At 44.4% G+C, this 16,723-nt stretch overlaps 1 protein-coding gene across 1 annotated transcript; it reads right to left on the reverse strand.

Annotated features, from left to right (window-relative positions):
• Positions 1 to 10,051: 10,051 nt before the first annotated feature.
• Positions 10,052 to 15,943, reverse strand: LOC143804025 (uncharacterized). The gene is made up of 6 exons (XM_077281770.1): positions 15,917 to 15,943; positions 13,309 to 13,368; positions 13,154 to 13,228; positions 12,649 to 12,838; positions 12,333 to 12,495; positions 10,052 to 11,564 (listed from the first exon to the last, which is right to left on the reverse strand). The coding sequence occupies exons 1-6, from the start codon at positions 15,941 to 15,943 to the stop codon at positions 10,763 to 10,765; spliced, it is 1,317 nt and encodes a 438-aa protein (XP_077137885.1). The 3' UTR covers positions 10,052 to 10,762.
• Between the last annotated feature and the right edge of the window lie 780 nt (positions 15,944 to 16,723).

Consider the following 16,723-nt stretch of genomic DNA (forward strand, 5'->3'; position numbering starts at 1 on the left):
AAATGGTGTTGTGGTATTTGTCCCTTGTATGTGCTATTTGGTCACCAAGTGGTGGTAATATGTGGTCTTGACATGGTGCGGTGGTATTTGTTCATTGTATGTGATATTATTCGATCACTATGGTTGTAATTTGTGGTCTAGTTATGGTGCGGTGGTATTTGCTCCTTGTATGTGATAGTGGTCAAAATATACCTAAATTGTATTGCATATTTTAACAAATATTTAATAGGTTACAGTAGAGTAGGGCCCGGCCATTTTTCTGGAATAATCTGGTTCAGGTATATCATGACCCCCCGTCACATGACCCCCCGTCACATGACCCCCCGTCACATGACCCCCGTCACATGACCGGGGGGGCCGACAGTGTCTGAACAGCGCGGGGCCCTGGCTACCCTTAATCCACCCCTGAACCCACATACTGGATGGGCCCATGAAAATCCACTTCACAATATGCATTTTGTACATCCATAAGTCACCAATGATAGACATAAAAGGTCTAACTTAATCTACCCAAGTGATTATTAATGGGGCTTCAGTGCAAGATTTCCAACATATAAAAGTGAATGGCATTTCCACGCCCAAAAAAATAATTACACCTCCATGCAAAGTGTGCATTTTCTCCACAGAAACATTTGAAGACCATGATTTTTTTTGACTGTTATTGTCTCAGATAAAGAAAATAATGTTGCTTCCCTAAAATCATCTTCTGATGGAAAAGAAAAGCATTCAGTGAACTGTTAAACTGTAGGCAAAGATCGTACATTGCAAGATGGTGGACAATAAACAAGGCATGGTTCCAAAAGTTTTTTTTTCAAATGTCAGAAAAGTGCGTTCTTCCCTTACCAAATCCATTTCTCAATGTTCAAATAAAAAAGCACATATAAAATCACACAGAGTTAAGGAGAACTGACTGCAAGGAAAAAAAAAGGAAAGAATCTGTATCTCTTCCACCAAAACTTGCTAAGGCTACTTTCACACTTGCGTTTACCTGATCTGCGGCAGGCTGCGGACTTCCTCCGTGAAGCCCCGCCCTCGGCCGCACCTCCGCCGCTAGCTCCGCCTACTTCTGCATGCGGCCCGCATGTGACCTCCGTACCTATCTTTAACATTAGGTATGCATGTCGTGCGGCTGTATGCGTATGCTGCCGCATGCGTCGTTTTGACGATGCGGAAAAAAAAATGCTACAGGCTGCGTCCTATGCTGGTCGCCGCATCGTCAAAACGACGCATGTGGCAGCATCCGCATACAGCCGCACGACCTGCGTACCTAATGTTAAAGATAGGTACGGGGGTCGCATGCGGGCTGCATGCAGAAGTAGGCGGAGCTAGTGGCGGAGGTGCGGCCGAGGGCGGGGCTTCACGGAGGAAGTCCGCAGCCTGCCGCAGATCAGGTAAACGCAAGTGTGAAAGTAGCCTTACACTTCAGAGTTGTGGCTGATAAAAATATCACCAATCAGTCCAAAAGCGAGTGAAACAGATTACTTTACTATAAATATATAATATATATATATAATTACTATAAATTTTACTAATGTGACACAAAATGATGTCTGTTTTCAGGTAAGCTTTTGAGAATACCCAACAATGCAGTCTGAATGATGTGATTAGAGACAGGAGACTGTTACTTTGAAAAAAAAAAAAATGGTGTACCATGAAACATCAAGCTGTCAAACCCTTTCTTGGTTTTCAGATGGTAATGGAAGCCCGACAATATGTTGAGAGCAGGATGCACTACATTGAAGGACGATCAACTTTTTTTCTTATTTGGTATGATGGTTCCCTCTTTGCAGAATGATTTACAGGAGAATTTGGCAATTTTATTTGACAATTTTTTAATACTAAGGTTCAGATACGGCTTTAAAGAAGGCTAATACTTGCAATACAATGCAATTTTATTTCAAAGTACTAATTATGCAAATTGTACCTTCAGAGAGGAGGAGAGCTAGAACTCTAGTGAGTGACACCTATTGGAAGGTAGCAATCCTACAAGTCAATGTTGACCCTTTAACGAGCCTTGTCATATGACTTAGGATAATAGCCAAACCATAATCTCTATCTGCAGACACTGTGTTTGAGGGTACTGCCCCTCGTCAGTGCAAAGCGGAGATCTGGTTTGGCTGTGTGAGAGGCGTCAGATCGTTATCCAAGAAGTATCGTTTCTCCTTGCAGAGATCAACATGCTAAGCATGCCGAGATGAGGAGACTTAAAGCCGCAATGCTCCTCTGGGTAATATGCTAATTATGCAAATTGTCTCTTCGGAGAGGAAGAGAGCTAGAACTCTAGTGACGAGGGCCAGCACCCCAAACACAGTGTCTGAAAATTGAGATTCTGGTTTGGCTATTATCCTAAGTCATTTGACAAGACTCGTTAAAAGGTCAACATTGACTTGTAGGATTGCTACCTTCAATAGGTGGCACTAGAGTTCTAGCTCTCTTTGTCTCTGAAGAGACAATTTGCATAATTAGCATATTACCCAGAGGAGCATTGCGGCTTTAAGTCTCCTCATCTCGGCATGCTTAGCATGTCGATCTCCGCAAGGAGATACTTCTTGGACATTTCAAAGTACAATATTCAAGGAATAGTATGATTGAATAGTATGAGTGCGTACACTTTTATATATGTTAACATACAAAGGTTAAGTACATATTTGGATTAAATACATATAATGATTAAGTATATCTTAGATTAACTACTTACAGTATACTTACATCATCACCAAGAGGCTTTTAAACATCATCCATCTGGAATATCAGAGAAGCAACACCAAGACAGAGAACCCCTAAGAAATTACCTACACTGCATGGGCATCCCCAATCATGCAGGTATGAGCACACTGTACATGTACAGGTACCCCAGTTTTGGCATCTGTCTTAATCATGTTTCTCTGGTCCTATATAGTGATTTACACTATGTAGTAACTCTAGTTTCACCCAGCCTTTCAAGTGGCCAGCTTTCAAGGTCGGATGAAACTGAGATATCATGGAGTCATCAGACGAGGGGCCATAAACCCTTAGAATATAATAGCCACAATGATTTAGATAAAACCACCACAGGCAGAGGTTCAGTAAACCTTAATGTTTTACAATGCCAAACAACAGACACATAGAAGCTTAGAACTGTTTGCGAAGTGAATAAACAAACATTTCTCAAGATTGTGTCACTATGAGCATTGTCACATCTGTAAATGTTTTACAAGAAATGCGGCTATGTAATTGTCTGAATGCATTTGGTATCTTTCAATCTGGATTCCAAATCGCCATTTGTTTTTTTTTTCCTGAATCATATTTATTAAAAATTTTCAAGTTAGACAGATAAACACATCAATTCCGCAAACAGTGCAGAGTAGATTAATAATACAATAAGAAAACAGACATACCAACGCAAGGGGGAGGGGGGGGGAAAGGGAATAGGTACACATAGGTATACAACTGTAGATTATTTAGATCGAAGGTCTAAACATAAACTAACCTGCTAAAATGCAGGTTCCTGAAAGTCAAAGCAACATATAAGCTAGACAGCTAGGCACAGAGCAGGATTTGTCGCAGGCCGGGAGTATCAGATCCCGGATCAAAGTAGCACAAGCCTCTTCACGATGAGATAGAGGAAAGCCGGCTATCAAGCCACGGTTTCCAGATCTGGGACTTTTTTTTTTTTGATGACGCAGATAACACCAGAGCCCGTTCGTATTGGCAATGAAGGTTCAACCTATCAATCACAGATTGTATGGTCGGTGCGCTAGTCACTCTCCATTTGGATGCCACTGCCAGTCTAGCGGCTAAAAACAAATGTGAGAACACACCTCTCAGCCCATGTGGGATCTCATCCAAACCAATATGCAATAAAACTATACTAGGTCGCAGGGCCACCTGAATCCCAGTCACCTCAGCTATCACGTCCTCTAAACTAACCCAAAGATTTAGTAATTTCGGACACGACCACCACATATGGCTAAGCGTCCCCAACATACCGCAGCCTCTCCAACACAATGGGGAGCATTGAGGGCCAAAATTGGCAACTTTAACTGGGTAATAGTAGCAGCGTAAGTGGACTTTTTTCAATTGTTCCAGATGGTTTACACATGAGGATACTCTCCGAACCTCTAACACCGCTTCCCGCCACCCATCAGGCACTAGGGTGACCTGCAAGTCATCCTCCCACTGGCTCATGAATTGCAACTTAACCTCTGGGTCAGGATCATTCAGGGCTCTATACAAAATAGATACATTGTGAGTACTAGGACCAGGCACCAAGAAGAGGCCATTTACTGTACGAACTAGGTTGGTATTAAAAAAGGACGTCGGTTGTGTAGTGTGTATAAGATGTCTTAATTGTAAAAACTGATAAAATCTATGCTGAATATCAGGGTGTTTCACAACTAGGCGATCAAACGGTTTAATCATTGTGTCATCAAGCAGCTGATGAAGTGATTTTACACCAGCCAGTACCCAAATTGCCATTTGTATATTCGCACTACACTATTAACAGCAATCATATCTGTATTCAACCTTTCTAGAAAAACTTAAGTTTAACCCATTGAGTACTCTGGATAATCATGACAATCTTCTTGACAAGTATCTATAGGTAAGTAATGTTAAAAATAACTGCTACTATATATTCTGGAAGAATGTGAAGAATGTTCTAAATCATAACTGTGACCATGCTCAATTTTCCATAACTGTTCCGTTCGGCTGTGTAGTAAATATTGGAGACACAATAGATGATCTGACATTAGTGTTGAGCGATACCGTCCGATACTTGAAAGTATCGGTATCGGAAAGTATCGGCCGATACCGGCAAAGTATCGGATCCAATCCGATACCGATACCCGATACCAATACAAGTCAATGGGACTCAAGTATCGGACGGTATTCCTGATGGTTCCCAGGGTCTGAAGGAGAGGAAACTCTCCTTCAGGCCCTGGGATCCATATAAATGTGTAAAAGAAAGAATTAAAATAAAAAATATCGCTATACTCACCTGTCCGACGCAGCCTGGACCTTAGCGAGGGAACCGGCAGCGTTGTTTGTTTAAAATTCGCGCTTTTACTTGGTTACGTGAAGTCCCGGCTTGTGATTGGTCAGGGCGGCCATGTTGCCGGGACGCGGACCAATCACAGCAAGCCGTGACGAAATTACGTCACGGCTTGCTGTGATTGGTCCGCGTCCCGGCAACATGGCCGCCATTAACCAATCACAAGCCGGGACGTCACGGGAGGCTGGACACGCGCCCATTTTAAAAAGCGCGCGTGTCCAGCCTCCAGTGACGTCCCGGCTTATGATTGGTCACGGCGCCATGTTGCCGGGACGCGGACCAATCACAGCAAGCCGTGACGAAATTACGTCACGGCTTGCTGTGATTGGTCCGCGTCCCGGCAACATGGCCACCATTAACCAATCACAAGCCGTGACGTCACGGGAGGCTGGACACGCGCGCTTTTTAAAATGGGCGCGTGTCCAGCCTCCCGTGACGTCCCGGCTTGTGATTGGTTGCGCCGCGGTCAACCAATCACAAGCCGGGAGGCTGGACACGCGCGCATTTTAAAATGGGCGCGTGTCCAGCCTCCCGGCTTGTGATTGGTTGATCGCGGCGCAACCAATCACAAGCCGGGACGTCACGGGAGGCTGGACACGCGCCCATTTTAAAATGCGCGCGTGTCCAGCCTCCCGTGACGTCACGGCTTGTGATTGGTTGCGTCTCCCATGTGACTGCGACGCAACCAATCACAAAGCCGGGACGTAATTTTAAAATCCTTAAGGACCTGAAATTACGTCACGGCTTGCTGTGATTGGTTGCGTCGCCCATGTGACTGCGACGCAACCAATCACAACGCCGGAACGTAATTTTAAAATCCTGAAGGACCTGAAATTACGTCACGGCTTGCTGTGATTGGTTGCGTCCCGGTCACATGGGCGGCACGCAACCAATCACAAGCCGGGACTCACGTAAAGGAAAGAAAAGCGCGAATTTTAAACAAAGAACGCTGCCGCTTCCCTCGGTAAGGTGCAGGCTGCGTCGGAGAGGTGAGTATAGCAATATTTTTTATTTTAATTCTCTCTTTTACACATTTTTACATTAATGTTGTTTCGATACCGATACCCGATATCACAAAAATATCGGATCTCGATATCGGAATTCCGATACAGCAAGTATCGGCCGATACCCGATACTTGCAGTATCGGAATGCTCAACACTATCTGACATCCTTTCAAATAATTACTTTACAGATAAAAAGAGCATTTATTATTATTCCTGTTTATTATCCTAGAAAGAAAGAAGGAACATGCAGTCTCCCTCATACAAGTTATCCAGGCCAAAATTGATTAAGTCCTCTGCATCTACCAGCATTCAGCCATCACATTTTTTGTATATTGAACTCCTACCATTTAATGCAGCCAAAGTTATGGCTCTCAAGGAGAGAAAGTAATATAGTGGACAAAGAAATTTTTGTAATGAACTACTGAGCCAAACTAACAGCATTGCTTTTTCAAATTTATATGAAGTGTAATGTGTCCAATGTGAGCAACCAGGCAACAGAAAAAGGAGCTTTTCAAGTGAGCTCTTTAAGGTACACAAATATTATGAAGTCTTTGCCAACAAGGATGTGGTTTCACCAATGGGGGGTACCTTTTTTAAAAATATATTATTGCCATCACAGCCCCCCTTGCCCAAAAATCAGTGGCCTGTAACAGCACAGAACATGTTCACTCAGGTCATCTAGTGGCAGGTGAGGAAGAGACATTACAGGAAACAGAGTAAGGCTACGTTCACATTTGCGGTGTGCGCCGCAGCGGCGTCGCCGCAACGCACAACATAAACAAAAACGCAGCAAAACGCATGCACAACGCTGCGTTTTGCGCCGCATGTGTTCAACGCATGCGGCGCAAAACGCTGCGTTTTTTGAAAACGCAGTTGCGTTTTGTACAAAAAACGCAGCGTTTTGCGCCGCATGCGTTTTTTGTACAGTGAGTCATTCTTCATCCCACCCCCCAAAAAAAGGGTCTACACAATAGATAAGGACCACCAATGGCTAGAAGAGGGTTGGTGTTTATTTAATTGTGTATATATACCTTGGCAGACATGAATTCCTCCCATTTTGCTGGTATTCATGATGGAGCGTCCCATGGAGAGTATTATCATGGATATGGAGATGGAATTAGCCTTTGCTCATGCCTATGCTGTTGCCTGTTGTCATCAAAGGGAAAGGGAAAAACGGAGATGGAGTCGTCGCCGCTTTTGGATACACCCTATCTTGGAAGTCCGGGAGAGCCGTGGAGCATACCATAGCTTGTTTGGCGAACTGAATGAGAACCTGGAAAAGTATTTCGAGTACACCAGGATGTCTCAGGACAGCTTCCGGTATCTTCTTCGTCGGGTGGAAGGATCCATTGGCAGGCGGGACACACAGCTCCGGAGAGCTATTTCCGCAGAGGAGCGGCTTCTGGTCACTCTACGGTACGTAGCTGAATGACTGTGATATGTTCTTCCCCCTTTTTTTTTTTTTTTTTTGTGGGGGGGGGTTTGGTATGGTCAATGTACTTTTATAAATTACAATGTACTTTAATGTAATTTCTTTATCTTCTTTGCAGTTTTCTGGCTACCGGAAAGACCTTGAGATCCCTTCATTTTCAGTTCCGGATTGGAGTCTCCACCCTTTCCGGAATTATTGCTGAGACCTGCCGCGCTTTGTGGGATAATCTCCGGGAGGAATTTTTACCCGTCCCTACAAGAGAAATCTGGGAGGAAAACGCACAGAAATTTCAGCAGGTGTGTTCTTTTCCAAACTGTATTGGCGCGGTGGATGGAAAGCATATTCGGATTACCAAGCCAGGGAAAAGTGGATCCATGTTCTACAACTACAAAAAATATTTTTCCACTGTGCTAATGGCAATTGCCGGTGCAGACTGCCGTTTTCTCGCAGTGGACATTGGGGCATTTGGCCGGGCAAATGACTCACGCACATTCAAGGAGTCGGATATGGGCCAAAAATTATATAGCAACAACTTTAATTTCCCTCAGCCACGACCTCTTCCCCACACCGAAGGCCCTGCGATGCCATTTGTTGTGGTTGGGGATGAAGCATTCCAAATGTCGGCCAACCTATTGAAACCCTACTCCAGTCGGGCCCTGGACCATACAAAAAGGGTTTTCAATTATAGGCTGTCCAGGGCCAGAAGGACTGTGGAGTGCGCCTTTGGCATCCTTGTGTCCAAATGGCGGATATTAGGATCCGCCATTAATCTGAAAACTGAGACAGTGGATGAGGTGGTGAAGGCGTGTGTGGTTCTCCACAATTTTATTCTGACCAAAGAGAGACTGAACATTGAACTGGATGAACCCATAGCCAACACATTGCCCGATTACCAGGATCATCCTCTGAGGACAAGTGTTGAAATTGCACAGATGAGGGATCGTTTTGCGGCCTATTTTGTGTCAGACTTTGGCCGTGTGTCCTGGCAAGATACAATGGTGTAGTGTTTATGTTTTACTGTTGGACTTTATTCTGGATTTAACTACACCAATAAATCCCTGTATTGTGATTCTGGTAATAAAATGATGTGCAATAAATCCGTTTTGGTTGGTTTGGTTATGTCACATTTGGCATCTACCTACAGTTCACTAATGTTAATGTGCCTTATCTAAAAATTTGTTAGCTTTCTTTTTAAAATATTGTTTAATAAAAAAAGTTTTCTCAGTTTTCTACCCTTTTTCAATGAACAAATTTATGACATAGCATATAAAATATTTATTTGTTGATAAGATCGCCGTGTATCGTTGTGTTTGACAGCAAAAACAACGATACCAGCGATGTTTTACACTGGTAACCAGGTAAAACAACGGGTTACCAAGCGCATGTCCGCACTTAGTAACCCGATGGTTACCCTGGTTACCAGTGTAAAATGTAAACTAAAAAATAAAAATACATAAACTCATCTTCGCGTCCCCTGGCGTCCGCTTCCTTCACTGACTGAGCGCCGGCCGTAAAGTGAATGCACAGCACAGCGTTGATGTGACCGCTTTGCTGTGAGGGACGTCACTCAGTCAGTACAGGGAAGCTGACGCCGGGCGATGCAATTGTGAATAGTGTTGAGCGATACCGTCCGATACTTGAAAGTATTGGTATCGTAAAGTATCGGCCGATACCGGCAAAGTATCGGATCCAATCCGATACCGATACCAATACAAGTCAATGGGACTCAAGTATCGGACGGTATCCCTGATGGTTCCCAGGGTCTGAAGGAGAGTAAACTCTCCTTCAGACCCTGGGATCCATATAAATGTGTAAAATAAAGAATTAAAATAAAAAATATTGCTATACTCACCTCTCCGACGCAGCCTGGACCTCAGCGAGGGAACCGGCAGCGTTGTTTGTTTAAAATTCGCGCTTTACTTGGTTACGTGAAGTCCCGGCTTGTGATTGGTCAGGGCGGCCATGTTGCCGGGACGCGGACCAATCACAGCAAGCCGTGACGAAATTACGTCACGGCTTGCTGTGATTGGTTAATGGCGGCCATGTTGCCGGGACGCGGACCAATCACAGCAAGCCGTGACGTAATTTCGTCACGGCTTGCTGTGATTGGTCCGCGTCCCGGCAACATGGCCGCCCTAACCAATCACAAGCCGGGACTTCACGTAACCAAGTAAAGCGCAAATTTTAAACAAACAACGCTGCCGGTTCCCTCGCTGAGGTCCAGGCTGCGTCTTTGAGGTGAGTACAGCAATATTTTTTATTTTAATTTTCTCTTACATTAATGTTGTTCCGATACCCGATACCACAAAAGTTTCGGATCTCGGTATCGGAAATTCCGATACAGCAAGTATCGGCCGATACCCGATACTTGCAGTATCGCAATGCTCAACACTAATTGTGAATATATATTTTTTTTTTCATTTTACACTGGTAACCAGGGTAAACATCGGAAGTGCGCCCTGCGCTTAGCAACCTGATGTTTACTATGGTTACCCGAGGACCTCGGCATCGTTGGTCGCTGGAGAGCTGTACAGACAGCTCTCCAGCGACCAAATAGCGATGGTGCAGTGAATTCCATCATTGTATGTTTTGCTGCAGCATTGTTAAGTGTGAAGGTAACTTTACCGTATGTGTCCACGTTCAGGATTGCATCCGTATTTGCTTAGTTTTTTTCATCAGTATTTGTAAGCCAAAACCAGGAAATAATTGAGCAAAATTAAAATAGAAACATATGCTCCACTTCTGCATTTATCACCCACTCCTGGTTTTGGCTACAAATATTTATTTTCCTGGCAAATCCGGATGCAATCCTGAGCGTGGACACATACCCTTTGTGTTTGAAAACAGCTTTAGTGTTTGTAAACACCTCATACAGCAATGAGAGACACCCGAAGAAAAGGTAAAATTAAAAAAAAAAAAAATTCTGTCTGACATTGCATATATGAGGTGTTTGAAGCACAAATAAACGGCGCACGGAGTGAATTTCCAAGAAGGATACTTGAAAATAAGAACACATATTTTACTCAAACAAATAAAGTTTTATTGGTGGCTAACAGGAAAAAAAAATGGAAAAGAAAATTAGGGGGGATCAACATCCGCTATCAGCGGTGAATGGTACGGTGGGGTTTTGGAACGGGGACGACGACTGCGAAAGAAGGAGGAGGAGGAGGAGGAGGAGGAGGAGGAGCCATATTCAAGTATGCTTGAAGGCAGGTCCAAACCCCCCGCAGGGTACACTAGGGAGACCGGATCATCACTAACGGAGGGAGGAGGCAACACAAGCCTTCGATATTTTAGGCTTGCTTGGCCCTGGCTGCTCCTGCTGTGGCTAGAGCCACGACGAGATGTTGTCCGTACTGGAGCAGCCAGAACCTCACTTGTTGCCTCTGTGTGTCGCCTCTTTTTTTTTTTTTCCCTCCCCCTGCATCATCTCCCCCAGAAACACTCCTGCGGGAGGATGAGGGCCTGGCAGGAGCAGGAGTGGGCGGCACAGTGGTATGGTGCCTGTGGTGTCGTCTCCTGTGGTGGCGTCCCTCGGCACATGGACCTAGGTGGCGTGGCTGGAGTGGCTCTGCAGCAGTAGTCGGAGTCACGCTAGCCAGCGACGGCACTACGGGCAGTGTCGCTGACTGCGCGACCCGAGACTGCTGCAGAGCCCTCACATAGGAATTGTTGCAGTCCTGCATCACCGAAATCTGGAGTTCCGGCGTAAGGTGTTCCACCATGCCTTTCGCAATTGTGCTTAAAAAATGCTTTGCCGGATTTGAGAGCTCGGCTTCCAGCCTTTCAAGGCGCCGTTCCATACTGGACATTTGATCTCTCAACGCCTTGAAACCGTTCTGGAACACCGTGCCCAAGTGCAAAAATTCAGGCATGACTGACCTGTCCGAGGCACGCTGGCGCTGTCGGGAATTCCCGAACGAAGGTGCGCCAGAGGCCTCGGGCAGGGGAAAACCTGACGTACCGGCAGCCGGTTCTCCAGATGATGGTGGTGCAGGCCTGCTGTCGCTGTGGGAGGGCTGTGACGGTCCAGATGGCGATCCATGAAGTTCCGCTTCACAGGGGGGAGCTCGCTGGAGGGTGCTGCTGTGTGTCCTGTGAAAAGAAAAGGAAAAAATTAGTCTTCAATTAATAACCTATCACATACGCCAACTCCTGTAAAAAAATTTACATTACATGACACATCAAAACATTACAATCCCCTGTCTCTCAGTCTGTGTGGCCTATAATAAATTGCTGATTGTTATCGTCAAATGACCATTAGGGCTCACGATAATGATCATGGACATACCGACGGCAGAAAATGACTGTTCGTTCCCGCTGCAAAAGGCAATGCATACCCCTGTCATATTTTGACAAATTTTTGTGTCAAAAAATAACTTCAAGATGCCGTCTATGTTGCAAAAATAATATAAAATTTAAGGTCTATAAAAACAGTTAAAAAAAAACAAAAAAAAAAACCTTACTTTGCTGATCTGATCGCAGGAATGTCCATGACGTTAGGATCATGTGATTCAGACGTCATCATTATTCCTGCGATCAGAACTACACTGACTCAGAACGTAACCTGTCATGGACTACAAGGACTCTCGCTTAACCTAAAAAAATTACCATTCCACTAGGGAAAAAGTTATGTGGATGGCCAATATGCTACGCTGAGTACATGGATGGCCAATACACTATGTGCCTGTGAAAAGTACTATGTGGATACGTGGCTAGAACGTGTACTATGTGGCTGCGATATAGTGGCCTGCAAATCTACTATGTGTGTGGATGCACAATGTACGTGGCTGGTCAATGTACTATGTGGCTGGGCAATGTACTATGTGGCTGTGCAATATGGTATGTGGACAAAATACTTACTGTCGGCGGCCAAGGACCGGTCTTAGGAACTGTAGTGCCCTGTTGTACTTATAGGGCACCGACTTGGCCGCAGCAGCACCACTCCTCGATTGCTCCTCCTCTGCACGGAGCCCCTTATTGAACCGGTCCTTCATGGATCGCCATCTGGTCCTCAACTTTTTAACTGTGAATGCAAAGAAAAAAAAAGGTTACATATGTAGCATTTTAAATGGATAAAACAACCGTGTGTGATGTAAAGTTTACGCGTTGATAGCATCACACACGGTTGTGTTTATCCTGGCAAGATGGGTCATAGCAGCGTCTCAGCAATACTCACTAAAGGTGCCTTTGTCCGTGGCGGAGGCACTGTCAAAGCCATCCCACAGCGACTTTGCCACCTCTGCCCACAAACGCCTCGACACAACCTGGTCCATGTGCCGGGGGTCACGGCTGTCCCACAACGGGCCACGCTCCTGGATGCAGGATATGAGAAGGTCCACATCTATTCCTTGGTCCCGTTGTGAAACCTAGAAAAATTAGAAAACCAAAAGGTTACAAATATGCAAATATAAACAACCACCAGCACCTGTCATGATATGTACCTTTGCCCTATCCTTTGCCATTTGATGTATGTATATTGATGGTTTCTACACCTGTATTTTTGAATGTTTTTGTGCAGGGAGTTCAACTGTATGTTACCTTCCCCCAATACTTGCTGCCCTGAAAAGCTATAATGTAATTAAGCTTAGTAAACATCCCTAGTGAAACCAGGATGCTCCTAATGTTCCTCCCAGCAGGATGCTACTCAAAAAAAAAGATTAAAAAAAAAAAAAAATACTCACTTGCCGGCCTGACGACACATCTTGGCACCGATCTCCCTGCTCCCGCTGACTGCCTTCCCCCTCACTTGAAGAAGCCTGTAAAAAAATGTATACAAAAATTATTGTCAATGCTACAAATGGCAGTGAATAGTAAGCAACTGGACATAATTACTCACCGCACTCCCCCTCGCCGATTGGCCAGATGCTGGAGAACTCGCCATTATTGGAAGTTTTCTCTGCAATGAAAAAATGAGCAAAAAATCACATCCAAAGCGAAAAATGCCACATACAATAAAACATTAAAACAACCACAATTGACTGTTAACTGATAGGACAATGCAAACTCAAAAAGCGCCACCACAACGCCATACATTGCAAGAGAAGGCAATAGAAGAAACAATACAAGACTAGAACCAAAAAAAATTAAGCAAAAAAAAAAAAACATATGTCCAAATTTTAAAAATTAAAAACTTAAAAAATTAAAAAGAAAAAAAAAGGCACAATGAAATAGCAAACTAATGAACGACATACTTTACAATTACAACAAGACATGATCCAAAACAACATCATCTGGTGACATCTACCACAGAAATACATCTGAAAAAGGCGATAAATACCATTCTACATAATAAGCAATAAACATTACGGGACAACCGCTGTTCAAAATACAGCAACCCAAAAGATAAAACATAGTCAAATAGAAAAGAGAACACAAGAAATTTTTAAAAAAGGGCCCCACCAAAAAAAAAAAAAATATATACTACACACTTGGCTATGGAAACATTCAAGACAGGAGATATATATATGGAAGCCATACAGAAAACCACGTACCATAATCCAATTGAACATATATTGGCATATAGCAGCACAGAACAATACAATACAAATGAAACATCATAAATGTAGCCCCCCCACCAGCAAGAAAAGACACTCAAGGAAAGAAAAAAAAATGCCAACAGCATAATAAAACACAGCAAGACATGAGCCTAGAAAACGCCATACGGTTACCCCAACAATAGAAGCCAGAAAAAGACATGCACCACAAATTTTACAATAAAAAATCTTCCAAAAAAAAGTCATTGAACATCCGCATGACACAAGAACAACCAAAAATAAATCCAAAACCAATCCAAACCCAGCAAGGCCGCACACAAGAAACGCCAGCATATATCAGAAACACATTAAAAAAAACTGTTATTATTCAATAACAACCTACAGTGCCATAACCGTACAATATCACAGAGCAAACATTGCACAAATTAAATCAAAAACAAGAAATAAAACACAGAAAAAAATTATGCAAAGAGAAATATATACTTACAGGTTTGGAAAGCAGGTTGCTCCTCTCTCTGTCTGCTCTGAATAGTCTTGTGAAAGACAATGGCAAACCCCCCCCCCTTTTTTTATATATATAGTCCTTTTTGTAAGTGTCTAGACAAAGTCTAGACAATGTTTTGCATTTTTTATTGGAAAACGCATGCGTCGTACAACGCACCACGACGCAAGTACTTGCGTCGTCTGCGTTGTCAATACAAGTCAATGGGAAAAAAAGCCGCATCGACGACGCAAACACGACGCAAACACGACGCATGCGTTTTTTCCAAAGTCTGCGCCGCCCAAAAAATGCAACATGTTGCGTTTGCCGCGCCCTGACAGGTGCGCCCTAACGCCGCATGCGGCGTACAACGCACCAAAACGCATGACAACGCATGTACATGCGGCGCCATGCGGCCCCAATGTTAAAGATAGGGCCGCACGACGCATGCGTTTTGTTGCGGCGACGCCGCTGCGGCGCACACCGCAAATGTGAACGTAGCCTTAAGAAGTAGGCCCAAAGTAGGGGTGTGGGTCTCTGAGACTTGTAATGGAGTGCATGAGCTGACAAACAATTCCCCAATGGGGGGTAAATTTTAAAAAATATTTCATGGGGATCACAGACACCCTTGCCAAAAAATTGGCTGTCTGTTGCAGCACGGAACACGTGTACCCTGGTGATCTAGTGGTGTAAAATGATGAGATGTGGAGGAAGGCCTCGTTACAAAGTAGGCCCAATGTAAAGGAGTGGGTCTCCTAGACTTGTAATACCAATTACCAATACACTAAGTGCATGGGCTGTCAAACCTTTCCCCATGGGGGGGTTAATTTAAAAAAAAAATATTTAAAGACATCATAAACACCTTGCAAAACTGTAAAGTGGTTTCCTACACAGTTGCTGCTGGGAAGGTGCATTTAAAAGAAAAAAAAAAATGGCGGACGAATCGTTGGATGAAGTGATCAGGAAAAGGGGCATGGTGATGACAGGAATGGGAACGTACATGATTAATAACAGCTGTGGCTATGGGAGGTATGAGATCCAGGATACAGCCAACAATGATTAGTCGTTTGGCCGTCACCAATTACCAGAATGTGTTTCATGCCCATCAGAAGATCGATGTAACAGATGCGCGTTTTAGGCTTCTTTCACACTTCCGTTGTTTGGCCACCGTCACAATGCGTCATTTTGGAGAAAAAATGCATCCTGCAAAGTTGCCCGCAGGATGCGTTTTTCCCCCTAGACCTGCATTAGCAACGCATTGCTACGTATGGCCATACGTTGCATGCATCGTCCACTGGATGCATCGGGTTTTGGCGGCCTGTCGTTTTAAAAAAACGTTCAAGGGAACGTTTTTTCATATGTTGCATCCTGCAATTTGGACGGCGCATGCCCGGGCAGAGATCGCTATCTCCTCCCCGGGACTTTAGAATGGGCAGCGGACGCGTTGAAAAACTGCGTAAGCTGCTCACGTTTGGTACAATTTCACCAATGTCCATCGGTACATCGCGCCGACTAGGGTTGAGCGAAACGGATCGGTCATTTTCATAAGTCGCCGACTTTTGGCAAAGTCGGGTTTCATGAAACCCTACCCGATCCCAGCGTGGGATCGGCCATGCGGTACACGATCTTCGCGCCAAAGTCTCGTTTCATATGACGCTTAAAGCGCCATTTCTCAGCCAATGAAGGTGCACGCAGAGTGTGGGCAGCGTGATGACATAGGTCCTGGTCCCCACCATCTTAGAGAAGGGCATGGCAGTGATTGGCTTGCTTTCTGCAGCGTCACAGGGGCTATAAAGGGGCGTTCCCGCCGACCGCCATCTTACTGCTGCTGATCTGAGCATAGGGAGAGGATGCTGCCGCTTCGTCAGAAGCAGGGATAGCATTAGGCAGGGTAAATTAACCCCCAAACCGCTTGTGCTGTAGCGATTTCTTCTGTCCAACACCACCTTTTCTTTGCAGGGACAGTGGAGGCAAGATTTCTGTGCAACAGCTCTGTAGCTTATAAGGCTCCCTGATCGCTGCGTTGCTGTGTGTACTCCGCTGTGCAAACCAACTGCTTCTTTAAAAGCAAAAATCCTGTTGCTCCTTCCTTTCTGCACAGCTATCTTGTTTGTTTGTCCTCATTTTTTGTGTGCAGCAGTCCTTTTTATTGCTGCCTGCCATACTTTTCAGAGACTATTGTAGGGAGATAGTAATTGTAGTACAGTACCCTTTTTTTTTTTTTTAATATCTTCCAGCCACTTTCAGCCCCTGAAACTGTGTAGTTTAAAACAGTG

Source organism: Ranitomeya variabilis, chromosome 2 (assembly GCF_051348905.1).
Source record: "Ranitomeya variabilis isolate aRanVar5 chromosome 2, aRanVar5.hap1, whole genome shotgun sequence".
Taxonomy (NCBI): Eukaryota; Metazoa; Chordata; class Amphibia; order Anura; family Dendrobatidae; genus Ranitomeya; species Ranitomeya variabilis.